This window comes from Curcuma longa, chromosome 8 (assembly GCF_044706935.1).
Source record: "Curcuma longa cultivar G26 ecotype Majalengka, Jawa Barat chromosome 8, ITB_CL_G26_1.1, whole genome shotgun sequence".
NCBI classification, from domain to species: Eukaryota; Viridiplantae; Streptophyta; class Magnoliopsida; order Zingiberales; family Zingiberaceae; genus Curcuma; species Curcuma longa.
Window position 1 is genome coordinate 3,192,204 of NC_133868.1, and position 13,399 is coordinate 3,205,602.

The 13,399-nt window shown below is 35.7% G+C and overlaps 1 protein-coding gene across 1 annotated transcript; it reads right to left on the minus strand.

Moving 5' to 3' along the window:
- Positions 1-206: 206 nt before the first annotated feature.
- LOC141833202 (peptidyl-prolyl cis-trans isomerase FKBP19, chloroplastic) lies at positions 207-12,892 on the minus strand. The gene is made up of 8 exons (XM_074720586.1): positions 12,726-12,892; positions 12,537-12,603; positions 11,988-12,125; positions 4,004-4,089; positions 3,870-3,920; positions 3,523-3,603; positions 337-381; positions 207-212 (listed from the first exon to the last, which is right to left on the minus strand). The coding sequence occupies exons 1-8, from the start codon at positions 12,822-12,824 to the stop codon at positions 207-209; spliced, it is 573 nt and encodes a 190-aa protein (XP_074576687.1). The 5' UTR covers positions 12,825-12,892.
- Between the last annotated feature and the right edge of the window lie 507 nt (positions 12,893-13,399).

Below are 13,399 nucleotides of genomic sequence, written 5' to 3' on the forward strand. Positions count from 1 at the left end.
CAAGTAGATTGCGCCTACACATTTCCTTAAAGACATTAAAAAAAACTACACTGTTTCTAAAAAAAAGTTAACACTACGTCATATATTCTGCTATGCAACACGGTATTGTAAGTATTTATCCCAAGAAAAATATGTTAGTTTCTTAAAGGAATTACAGAAGGAAAGAAACTAGTTTTTTTGCTTCCATTAAGATGTGGAAACACATGTTAAACCTACAAATAAGGATTCAACATAACAAGAAAGAATTTCATATTCATCTTCCTAATGCTACAAAACATTCCTCATTTTGACATCAATAACGAACAGTAACTGGTTGGTGAACAAAGAACCACTTACCTCTTTAAAACCAACTTTAAACTTAAAAAAATCTTTGTCATCTCCCTGCCAATTCAAAACATCATGTACTAAGAATGAGAGATATGATATAGAGAATAAGTTCCAGTACATTAAAGAATAGGATTCCCTAATGAACAACCTAACAAAGATATGCTGAAGTGTTAAACTTATGTATTGCCCGACAGGCTGAAACCACAAATGCAGCATACTCGTTGGGACAATGACTTCCTAGCATAATGTCACAGTCCACCAATTTTCAAATTCAATGGAGGTTCTTATCTACTCTTTAGCCTACACTTCTAACCCGTGGTTTTGGCTAATGGTCCATCTTCTAGTCTCTTCCTTAGGATCAATTTAGATATTTCTTTAAAATCTTCTTATCATAAAATTATCTAAATATTTTATATGAGCTTTCTAGAAACATTATGTACACCGTTGGATCAAACTAATCCTAAGCGTCCAACCGAGAGGAGAATGCCCATAAATGTCTCTCTTCCCTTCATTTGTATCTCAAGAATAGTAAGCCCACTATATTTACTAATCTCTCAAGATCTGGATTTCTCTTAGATTCTCTTATGTGAGTCTCTAACAAGTTAGGCTTACTTAGTAATTTTATGGGGATAAGTTTTCTAAGTGTCACATGGGTGAGTAGTCCTAAAGTCAAGCTCATGACAATAAACAAAAAAATTCTGAAGAAAACTAAAGAGTGAAGACTTTCTTTCGAATTTAACTTGTAACTCAAATTAGCACATGATTTTAAATACATGTTGTATCAGAGTGTAATGCAACAAAAGGGACAAACTGAATGATCAGAAATACCTCCTCTTGGTGTAATCATACCCTAAATCATCAAGCTCGATCATGATCATAGTTGAGGCTCCAATAGACTGAAGAGTGTTCCTAGTCAACTAGTGAGTTAAATTGACTAGGCAGTTGACTTGAGCTTAGTGTCTCGAGAACATTTCAGCAAAAGGTGGAATCCGCCACCCTAGCGGCCCCACACGATCAGCCTCTTATAAGTGAGGAGGTAAATCAAGAAGTTGCAGCTAGCCACTACGGGGGAGGATATTGCCTCGACTTTAGTGTTTAGAGAACATAATATTTCTATTTGGTGTTCAATCAACTGGGTAGTAGATTTAATGAGTTCATACTGATGTTAGAATCGAATTGACTGATGACTAAGTATGAAAGCTAGAAGATAGTCGTTGATGTAACACACTGAAGCTGCAATGGTCAGCTAATTTAATATAGGATTTATAGCCAAGCAGTTGACTGATGGTGGAAGTTAGCTGACTGAGGTAATCATTGGCAAACTAAAGAATAGCGATTGGAAATAGTCAACTAATTGTAGATATTGATTTACAACAGAATAGAAGAACAAAAAGTGAAAGTTGAAAATTTTGAAGGTTATAAAAGGATAGCAAGAGAAGCATTCAAAACCAAGCAAAATAAGTTTCTCTCTTGTATGGAGAAAGCTAGTGGGCTTTAGAAGTGACTCGCCGACAAGTTGTAAGTCATGGAGTAGGAATGAGGATTCCAAACCACATTATATCGAGTGTCAGAGTTTAGTGTGCATTAAGTTTTCTTTATGTTTTTTATGGCATATAATCTATGTGTGTGACCTTGCTAATGCATTAGCAAGAGTCGAAGTTTTATTTGCAAGTCGATTGCTATTCAACCCCTCCCCATCCACATGGTTACAATACACTCACTGTCCTAACACCTCCCACCATAGCAATTTGGAGAGAAGATGCATCAAGTAAGCTCTTGGAATCATTGTTCTAAGGGAGTCCAATTTATGTATCAATTAAAACAATCATTTATACGTGATAAAGTAATCATCAAAAGCTAGGTTTGAATAAATTAATACTGTAGTGTTTGCCTTTAGCATCACAAGTGGATCACTAAATTCTAATTCTTGTCAGAATTTTGTCTAGGATAGAGGATATTACTAGTGTATTCTTAAGTATGATTAGCGGTTAATAAGGAACTAAAGTTAATTGGAAATAATTATCAAGAATTAGAGTTATTTGTGGACTTGATGGAATTGAGGTTGAACCAAGGTCCTTTGGAAGGTGTTTGCATTAAGGTTCAAAATCTCAAGTCATAGTTTCTTTGACGAGAACAATACTATTTCAGTATCATGTCAATATTCTAATGCATGGCGTCGATGATTAAAGGATGAAAGAGATGAAGTATAGGAAGGAGACATTATCTGTGGTGAGTCTTGACACACTACGAGATTTCAAATCATGGCTTGCATGATTTGCAGATAAATTGAGGTTAGATAGGTTATTTAATGATTACATCAAATAAGAATCAACTTCAAGTTTGAATCAAACTCAAAATAAGACTGAAAAAGATTGTTGCATGAAGTTTTTATGCTATGCCAACGGCCATAGAGATCCACTTCAATAAGATTAATATTATCAATGTTTTCACAAATCATGGTTAAAACATATCATTTCAATAAATTTCAAAATATTATACTATATCGTTGTATCAGCCATGTTGATGAGTGTCGTATCATATTGGAATTCAACAACTCTCATCACAAATGCATCAAGATTAATTGAAATAGTGGCTTTTTTAGCTTGTGTCCATGCAATACAATGTCAAAATTGTATCATTTCAAATGGAACATTGATGTATAGTTGTGTTCTCTTTCGTCTTCTTTTTTACCTCCCTTTCTTCCAAATTCTCCACTGGTACTATAACTCGAAACATTAGTACGGTACTAAAATATAGTTCCAGTTGAAGTCTGAAACTCCAGCATAACACGAGATTTTGAAGTTTGTTATAGACTAATTAGATTCAAATGAGAAACCCTAGAATTATCATCTCATCATGTATAGAAGATAATACAAATGTTTTAGGACTTGAACACATCAGTTTCACATAAGAAAATGGATCTTTATAGGAAGCATTTTATCACTTCAACTATTCTGAACATCCTTTAAAGTTGATTGGTGTAACATTCGCATTAAATTGATAATCCAATACATGATGTTTTTCAAATATACCACCAATTTCACAATTTAAAAAGTTTAAATAACTGTTGGTTCAATACATTTATGATCAACAGACCTACTACATTCCCTTTCTATTCCTCTTAAAGAATTCTGAGCAAACATCAAAGGAAAAGCTTAACAGCAAAGAAATACTTCAATAATTTTGGTATATTACCTCAAAAGAACCACCTTTTGTCTTGTTTCTTGCTTCGAATATGCGACCATAGTATCCTATTGTATATCCATCCCAATCAACCTTCAATACAATTACAAATCTGCATGAGTCTGTCCCAACTCAACTATATCGTAGAAAATTACAAAAATAAATTAAGAGACTGAAAGACCAAATTAGAAACCACCAAATGATCCCCAACTTAGCATTATCCTACTTAAAGTGTGTTTAGTTTGGCTGCTCTAGTTAATGTGTTAATTTGGCAATTATAAAAGTAGAAACATCAGCACAGAATTGTTATATCTGATAATTCTAAATGAAATATTATTATTGATGCAGTTCTGCCTCACCACAACTGTGTCACCAGATTTTGGGGAAGGACCATCACCTACTCGCAAATCCTACAGCCAAATTATAATCAAAACTTTGCTTTTCTCAGCAAACTTACAAAATCATGCACCTGTAATCATTTGCCAATGATAACCTTATACTGAAGACCTGATTGGGTCTCCATATAGTCTGGATACCGCATTTTTGTCTTCCCATAGTCCTTCCCACGAAGTGCTGGCACTGGGTAAACAAGCATAAAAAGGTGAGTCCAGTGCAATAAGTAAACCTGATTTTTTTTTAATTAATAAAATATGGATGAATTCCTAGATATTTAATAAAAATGTCTTCAAGCCAATCCAATAATTTTATTGCCATAAATGTGTAGGATAGTGAGATCTAATATAGTCTAGTAAAACTATAGATCCACATTAAAGATTTGTCCTAAGATCTTATCAGAATGATAAACCAGAATTCCTAAGCCAAAAAGTTTTGAATGGCTTAAAAAATCATTCTAGATGAAGGAGTTCATACACAAAAAATGGGCTATTAATTGTGGATACGGATTGTAGCAATTACGATCTCATAGCTACTATACAGTTGTAGCAGCTATGAACCATAGATGCTACAACATAATGTTGACCGTATTGACTAGAGATCAAGTGTCTATGTTGTCACAATTATGAATGACTGCTACAACATAATGTTGGCCAAAAATAAAGTGTCCATATTAGAGCAGTTGCTACAATTCATAGTTACTACAATATAGTGTTACTAGTGTTGACAAGAGTTAAAGTATCCATATTGAATCAACTATGGCTCGTAACTGCTACAACAAAGTTGAAAATAAAGGTATCTTTAGGAACAAAAATAAGGTGAGACGGGATGGAGCATTGTTTTGATGATAAATGAGAAAGGGGTGACCTTTTGACTTTTGCCCAAAAAAATTATAAATAATCATCAACATATAATTTTTTTATAAATTAACAAAAAAAATAGAAATCGATAAGTAATGACATGTGAATATATAATAAAAAAATTAATTAATTCAATTATTTTAGAAGTGATATTTATTTGACAATGATTAAATTGAATTATAAACAATTTAATTAATTAATTAAACATCACTAAATAATGAATTATATGTTAATTGATAATATGATTAGTTAATTTAGGTGGTTACTTATAATAAGAATTTAATTAATTTCTAGTAAACTGATATAGTTTTTAAAATTATTTAAATAGTAAATTATATATATAAACAGTTTGATAATTAATTATAATAATTTTTTAAATTATTTAACCAGTAAATTATATCAAAATAGTTTAATAATTAACTATAATAAAACTTTAATTAGTTAATTACTATTTATAAAAAATAACCAACAAATAATAACAATTGATAATATTTATCATTATTGATTAGTTAATTGAATCAGGGATTAAAATACCGAGCCGTATCGCGCGATACGGACGAATTTTTTCGTTCCGCCGCGGTATCGGCACCGGCACAGCACCGGCACCATGGTTCCGACGTGAAAACGCCGCCGGAGGCGTCGCCCGGGCCCGGCGACGCCTCCGGAGGCGTCGCCCGGGGGCCGGGAGTCGCCTCCGTGCGCGGGCAGCGCGATCGCGCGATGATTTTGGTTTTTTTTTATTTTTTAACTTAGGTATTAATTAAGGTTTAATAATCAACTCCTAGCTATAGTTCGGGATAATTTAAATAGGACTTTAATAAAATCCATAAAATTAGTTTATTATTTTTAAAAAATATTTTATTTTTTATTTTAGTTAATATATTATATATTTTAAAATTACCGAAACTATACTGGCACGGTACGATACGGTACCGAAACTGTATCGTTCCAGTCTAGGACCGAAACTCCGACACGGCTCAATATTTTAAACCTTGAATTGAATATCAATTGTCTAATATTTAAAACATGAATATAGTCACCCGTAAAATAATTAGGAGAAGGCAAAGATGATAAAGAACTCAAACTTTAAATTATGATACACAAGAAAGAGTAAAACGAGAAATGGAAAAGGTATTATTGCAGATAATTCATTAAAGGACGAAGTAGTAGTAGTAGTTAGAAAAAGAGATAGGATTATAAATCTCAAGAGAGATAGGATTATAAATCTAAAATAGTGGTAGAAAAAGAAACTATTAATGTGATAAGCATATATGCATCTTAAGTAGGATTAAATTAAATCACCAAATATAAATTTTTGAAAGACCTAGATAAGACAAATGAGATGATTTTAATAGGAAAATATCTAAATAGATGTATCGAGTAAGAAATAAGGAATATGATAGGGTGCATGGGCACTTTGATTTGGAACAAAAAATAAAGAAAAAACTATATTGAATCTTGCAATAGCATATAAACTTATAATAACTAATACGTTTCTCAAGAAAAGAGAAGAAAACTTAGTTACTTTCAAAAGTGAGAACAATAACTCACAAATTGACTTTCTTATGGTCAGGAAGAGGAATAGAAAAATTTATAAAAATTGCAAGATCTTCCCTAGAGAAAAATTAACCACCTAACATAGGTTACTAGAGTTAGATACACATATCAAGTATAATTTCAATAGAAGAAAAATATACATTACTCCAAGGATCAAATGGAGGAAGTTATAGGATAGGAAACAAGATATTTTCAATAAGAGAGTAGAAGCACAAGTATAACGAGAAATACATGGTGACTCAAATTCAATATGAAATAAGATAGCATCAAATTTAAAAACAATGGCTAAGAGCGTACTCAGTAAATCAAGAGGACATGCATCACCAAATAAAGAATCGTGGTGGTTAAATGAGTAGGTACAAGAGATATTAAAAAAAAAAAGAATAGCCTATAAGAACTATGCAATAACCAAAAAATAGACCAAGAAAGCAATGAATAAAGTCAAGAATAAAGCTTTGAACATATCAACGGCTTGATAAAAAAAGGAAAATCTATAGAATAGCTAAAGTAAGAGAGAGGAAAATAAGGGATCTTATCCAAATAAAATGCATTAAAGATGAATCCAATAGAGTGTCAGTGAAGGATAAGGAAATAAAAGAGCAATGGAATAGGTATTTTCATTAACTTTTCAATGAAGGATTAGGTGACCAACTTAACTTAAGAAATTTAAGTAGATTAGAGGAATATAGAAATTTTAAATTTTTATCAAAGAATTCAAACTTTAAAAATAGAATAGACATTAAATGAGATGCAAAATGGACAAACACTGAAACAAGATGATATTCCAATAGAAGTATGGAGGTGTCTAGGAAAGAAGAGTATTGAATGGCTTACGAATTATTTAACATGATATTGAAACGAAGAAAATATCACATAGGTGGAGTAAGTACTTTAGTCTACTATATAAAAATAGAAACTTACAAAATGATGTGAATTTTAGAGGCATTTACAAAAGGATGAAAAGGTTGATAGAAATGTTTTACATAGGAGGATGGTTGAAATGGAAGAGGGTGTCAGGTGTTCTTTATGATCGTAAGGTACTTCTAAAGCTTAAAGAGAAATTCTACAAAATTGTGGTTGCAATTAGACCTGATATATTACATGGAGATGAATGTTAAGCTATGAAGTGAGCACACAAGTAAAAGTTGAGTCGTAGAGATGAGGATGTTAAGGTGGATGTGCAAACATACGAGGATAAACAGGATAAGAAATGAGAACATTAGAAAAAAAATCAGAATTGCACATATTAAGAGAAAACTCTAAAAGACACAATTAACATAGTATGGGCATGCACTTAGGTGACCAATAAATACTCCAGTTAGGCGATGTGAAATCGTGATAAATACGCACATTAATTGAAGAAGAAGTAAATTTAAAAAATAATTAGTAATGATAAAATAAAATAAAATTTATTTAAGTATAGATAATAATATAGTAGGGGATTGAGCCCAATAGAGTAGGAGAACTCATTAACCAATCCTACTTAGTGAGATAAAGGCTCGGTTGTTGCATTGATTGGTTAATTACAAATTATACATATAAACTGTTATATAAATTTTGTATAACAATTATATTAACTATTATAATAAAGTTATATATATATATATATATATATATATATATATACAGTTCGTCTATGCTGAGCACCGCTTCCTGCGCACCCGTGAGCACCGGCTGACGTGGCCTTTCCACGTGGAAATTCCTTCGCCGCGGAAAACAGCGGAAAAGGGAGTTCTTCGCTCGATCGGCCAAAACTCCACTTTTCTTGCGCTAGGGTTTTCTCCCACTCCTCCGCGCGCCTCTCCTCCCCACTGCTCTCCTCCGCACAGCTCCCACCTCTCCTTCCTCGACGAAGCTCGGCGTCGCTCCCCACCTCTCCTTCCTCGACGAAGCTCGGCGTCGCTGTTCGAAGAGACCAGCCTGCTCACGAGCGCTGAAGCTGCTCCCGACCCTCTTCTTCCCCGACAAAGCCGAAGCTCCCGACCTCCTCTTCCTCGACGAAGCTCGGCGTCGCCTGGCGGCATAGATTCGTGGGCGGTGGCAGATTTTTTTCGAGGCGGATTTCCTTCCTCCTTTATCCAAAACTTCTGCAGGCTTCTTCCTTTTGTTCGATTTGGTAGATCTTCTCTTCCGTGTTCTTCAATTGAAATTTACATTTTAAAATATTGAGAAATTTTCTGTAATGAAATTTAGGTTTTCTGCCCTTTTTACACTGCCCGTGATGTTCCACTGTTCATTTCCCCCATTTCCGCACCGGCCTTCACCTGTGACCTGCCACCCCATTTTTGATAATATCACTTAATCATTGTTGTTTGATGAGTATTAGCAATTAACCTTGGTTGTTTCGAGGAACTGTTGCTTAGCAATCAACCCTGGTTTTTGAAGGGTATTAGCCCAAAAGTTGTTGACATTGAGGCACATAAAACAAGCATTGAAAGCGAATACTTCTTTGGTAGATTATAAAGGGAAAGGAAACATTTAGGCTTATATGTGCTTGATATTATTGCTTAAAAAACATTAACCAACTGTAGTTATGACATGATAACTTCTTCTAATAAAAAAATTAAAATATAATAAGATTTATTAGTATAAATGCAATGCAATTATTAAGGATTCACCTCTTCTTTACTATTGACTTTGAGGCCAAGTTAGCTGTTGACAGGGAAGAAGCACACATAATAGTTGATAATTTTACACTTAGATAGGACACACAAGAAGGACTTTACTTATCATTGGGATTGTTTTTGCTAACGTTTGTGAGCATTGACATTGGTAGATTTGTGTTAGTTTTTTTTTCCTTTTTCTTTTCTATTGAAATAATTGAAATATTGTTTTTCCTTTTTCTTGTGACCATGCTTAGCAATCAACGCTTGTGTGAGCATTGACACACAAGAATGACTTATGTTTCGTTAACTTCTGTTTGTCTTAAATTGATTGGCCTGCTTGTTAGGTTGGAGTTGTAAATCCAAACTTATACACGTAGCAAGAATGGTAAGTCATTTCATTTTAATTTTGACTTAATATCTTGGTTATATAATAATTTGAATATTTTTTTTTTGATTTAGGGAAAAACATATGTTGTTTTTGTTGGACGTCGACCGGGGATATATGACACTTGGCTAGAAGCATCTCATCAAGTTAATGACTTTAAGGGCGCTATACTCCAGTCTTATAAGAGTAGAGAGGAGGCAGAAAAAGCTTTTCAGCTAAATATCAATACAATTTCTACCCCCACTTCTGTTACATCGACTCAGAACAAAGTTTCCGATACAACTTCAGCTTCAGTATCAAGTTCGTCTTCAAAGAGAAAATTGTTGCGATCAGAAAAAATCTCTAAGCTGAAAGAAGCTTTGGAAGAAATAAAACAACAATTAGAGGCTCTCCAAATTAGTGATGAAGATTAAATGTATTGTTTGAAGTTGTTCTCTGAATTTTACTGTAAACTGTTTCTGAAATTCTATTTGAACTGTTGTAGTATTATAGTTGTTATCTGAAGTTGTAAATTGTTTCTATCAAGCTTGTGGTTATGTTCTTATGAGATCTTTTCTATCAAGCTGAAGTGGTGTACAATGCAGTTGGATAATGCTTTTACTTGCAGTTGTCACGTCTCGTTGTGAAGTGGTGTATACAATAATTTGATAATTTTATTAGTTGTTGATAAAATTGTTGTCATTATTTTTGTTACTTTACCAACAGTGAACTTGGGAACAATTTTTAAATTGTATTACATAAAGTTTCATCCAGTTATAGCAGTGAATGGTGAGTTTTCAGAAAATAAATCACTGCTCAAAACACACCCATTACGAGGAGATCCAATGTTCTACAAGGCAAGTGGCAAGCTAGTTTTTTGTGGAGGAAAATCTGCCACCGCCCACGAATCTATGCCGCCAGGCGACGCCGAGCTTCGTCGAGGAAGAGGAGGTCGGGAGCTTCGGCTTTGTCGGGGAAGAAGAGGGTCGGGAGCAACTTCGGCGCTCGCGAGCAGGCTGGTCTCTTCGAACAGCGACGCCGAGCTTCGTCGAGGAAGGAGAGGTGGGGAGCGACGCTGAGCTTCGTCGAGGAAGGAGAGGTGGGAGCTGTGCGGAGGAGAGCAGCGGGGAGGAGAGGCGCGCGGAGGAGTGGGAGAAAACCCTAGCGCAAGAAAAGTGGAGTTTTGGCCGTCGAGCGAAGAACTCCCTTTTCCGTTGTTTTCCGCGGCAAAGGAATTTCCACGTGGAAAGGCCACGTCAGCCGGTGCTCACGGGTGCGCAGGAAGCGGTGCTATATATATATATATATATATATATATACAGTTTTGCTATTATGGGCGACAGCTTCCTGCGCGCCCCGTGAGCGCCTCCATCCGAGCCGTCCGTCCGTCCGATCGCCCGATCCGAGCCGTCCGATTGCACAGTATTTCTCCTCGGACCTTCGCCGCTTCCCGCCGCCCGTTCATCGCCGTCCGACCACCGCCGGACCGGGCCCGTTGGAACCGCAACTCGCAGGCGGTCCGGCGGTGGCCGGAGTCCGGCCCCGATTCGGCCGGAATCCGGCCGAATTCCGGCCGAAATCGGCCGCCGGTGTCTGGCGGCGCGGCGGATTCCGGCCAAATCGGGGCCGGACTCGGCCGGTCGACGCGCCGGCGCCGGGCGCGTCGACCTCGGCCGGAGTCCGGCCGATTCGGCCGAATCCGGCCGGATTCCGGCCGAAATCGCCGCCAGGCACTGTTGCCTTGTTTCGGCCGGAATTCCAGCCAGATTCCGGCCCAATCCGGCCGGAATCCGATGCCGGTGTGTGCGCCGTCGAGTTGCGCTTCCAATGAGTCCGGGATGGCGGCCGGCGGTGACCGGACGGCGATGAACGGCCGCCAGAAACGCGCGGGGGTCGGGGGGCGCTCACGGGGTCGCGCACAGTGCGTCGCCCAGAATAGCAATATTCTATATATATATATATATATATATATATATATATATATATATATCAGGGTTATTGTACAAGTTTTGATTAAAATGATATATAGTTTATTAGGGGTTTTTACGAATCCAAGATTCTCCCGTGCCACCACTCCTGACTTCCCCTCCTCGATTGTTAGCGACTATCAGTCCACATTCTAATAAAATTCTTTTAGAAATGGGGGCACACAATGATCACACACAACTCTAAAATGTTTTATCTATTTTAAGTATTTACTCCTTAGCCTATTAATGATATATGCATGAATATTTTTGAATGGTAGATCTGCGATACCTAAAATTCCTATTCGTTGGAATTTTATAGGCATCCAACTAAATTGTTATGTTGATTCTTTTCTTATTAATGGCACATCATTTCATATATTTAGTTTTAATTTTACAAAAGTAAAATAATTTAGTTTCTAAAATATTTCTCCAAAGGGTCAATAGAATTGTTGGAAAAAATTGCAAAAGAAAAAGAACTTTACACCAAGCATAGATAATGGACATCAACTTAAACAGTCTTCAAACATCCATAAACATTCTAACAAAGTTCAAACTTCCTGAATGGTTTCTCAAGAGAAAATGACTGGAATGTAGGAAGAGCATCGGGTTTTTGGAGCCTTTTTAATTTTGAATTCTCTTTCATTGATATCAAATAATGGTAAATATTTGGATAGGTGATAATGCTATGCACTAAATTAGCATATAGAAAATACACAAATAACAAACTTACTGTCAGCAAATTCTGATGCTACTGCCATTCGATTGTCCAGAGAATTTTGCAAAGTGCCAACCAGACATCCAATAGCGGAGATCAAAAGTATCTTTCTTCTTTCATGATGTTCCAACGTAACAGCTAATCTATTTGTTACTACACATGAAAAAATAATCAAAATGACTAGCCTTGTATATCAGGTATCTGAATCCAGCATCAGTTGCATCTCAAACACTATAATAATAATAAAAAAAACACACATGTTTTCCTTTTGGGACCGAAGAATAAAGATGATTAGTGATTCAATGTATAACCCAGACGCATCAGTAAAGTATGGCAATTCGTACTACTGGAACTAAACAACTAACACCAAGAAAACAAAAAAAAAATCTGTGCATAAACATCATAAAACTACAGGGAAAACTAAACAAATATAGACACTCGACTCAACAAAGATTTTTTTCCCTCGCGCTTTGTAGCAGTACCAGAAGAGCAAGGACTAAATTAGAAAATTATCAGGAAGAATTATAAGAAAGATTTCGTTCCAGCTTGCATAAAGCCCCCCACCTGAAATCGGAACCGACATAGGACGGATCCCGTCAGATCTTCTCCCAATCTCCGACTTCGCGATAAACTAGGTGATAAGAAACCCACCAAATTACGAAACAGAAAGCAAGAGTTGGCGAAGTATGGCTGGAATAGAAAACTCAGAACCCAGGAGTAAGCGCAGTAGCCCGAAATAAGAAGGCAGCCTACCGAGTTAATCTTGCAGGGCTGCTGAAGGCGATGGGTAGCCCTTGGTAAGCTGCAACTGCATGGGCTTCTGATCGTCCAGGCCATCGAGATTGACGCCATTACCGGACCCTAATCCCCCGAATGGACAAAGGAAGGAAAGAGAGGGGAGTGAACAGGATAGCAGTCTGTTGTGGAGGAGACCAAACTACATCGGAGGCTATTTCCGTAACAGCCGATCGAAGATAACGACCATTGTTCTTAGACCCGGAACCTGAAATCCTGAATGCTTATATCGTCATCCCTACGGTCCATCCATCATTATCGATCATTTATGAAAAAAAAATTAAAAAATTAAAAAATTAAAAAATTATAATTAATCTCGATATTTTTTTTTTGATTTTATCAAGAAACTCTTATCTATTTTAATAAATTTATTATGTACTAACCAACTTAATAATTTGACAGCGAATTAGTTAGCTATTTTAATGAAAAAAAATAATTGATTTTATAAAAATCACTCAATTTTATAAACAATAATAGCAATTTTATAAAAACGCCTAAAATTAAGTTCTCACTTCTACAAGTCTGTTGTGTCATAACCAACTCACTCAGAATCTTTTTAATAATAAAATAAAATAATTTTTTATTTTATTTTATCATTAATAAAATCAATTCTCATTATTAATTTTATTTTT

Bases quoted from the DNA above. Each gene is read 5' to 3' on its own strand.
- LOC141833202 (XM_074720586.1), bottom strand. From the start codon at position 12,824: ATGGCGTCAATCTCGATGGCCTGGACGATCAGAAGCCCATGCAGTTGC. The intron at 12,604-12,725 runs GTAGGCTGCCTT...CTTATCACCTAG, and splicing joins AGCCCTGCAAGATTAACTCG to TTTATCGCGAAGTCGGAGAT. The intron at 3,604-3,869 runs GTGAGGCAGAAC...ATTGTATTGAAG, and splicing joins AATCTGGTGACACAGTTGTG to GTTGATTGGGATGGATATAC.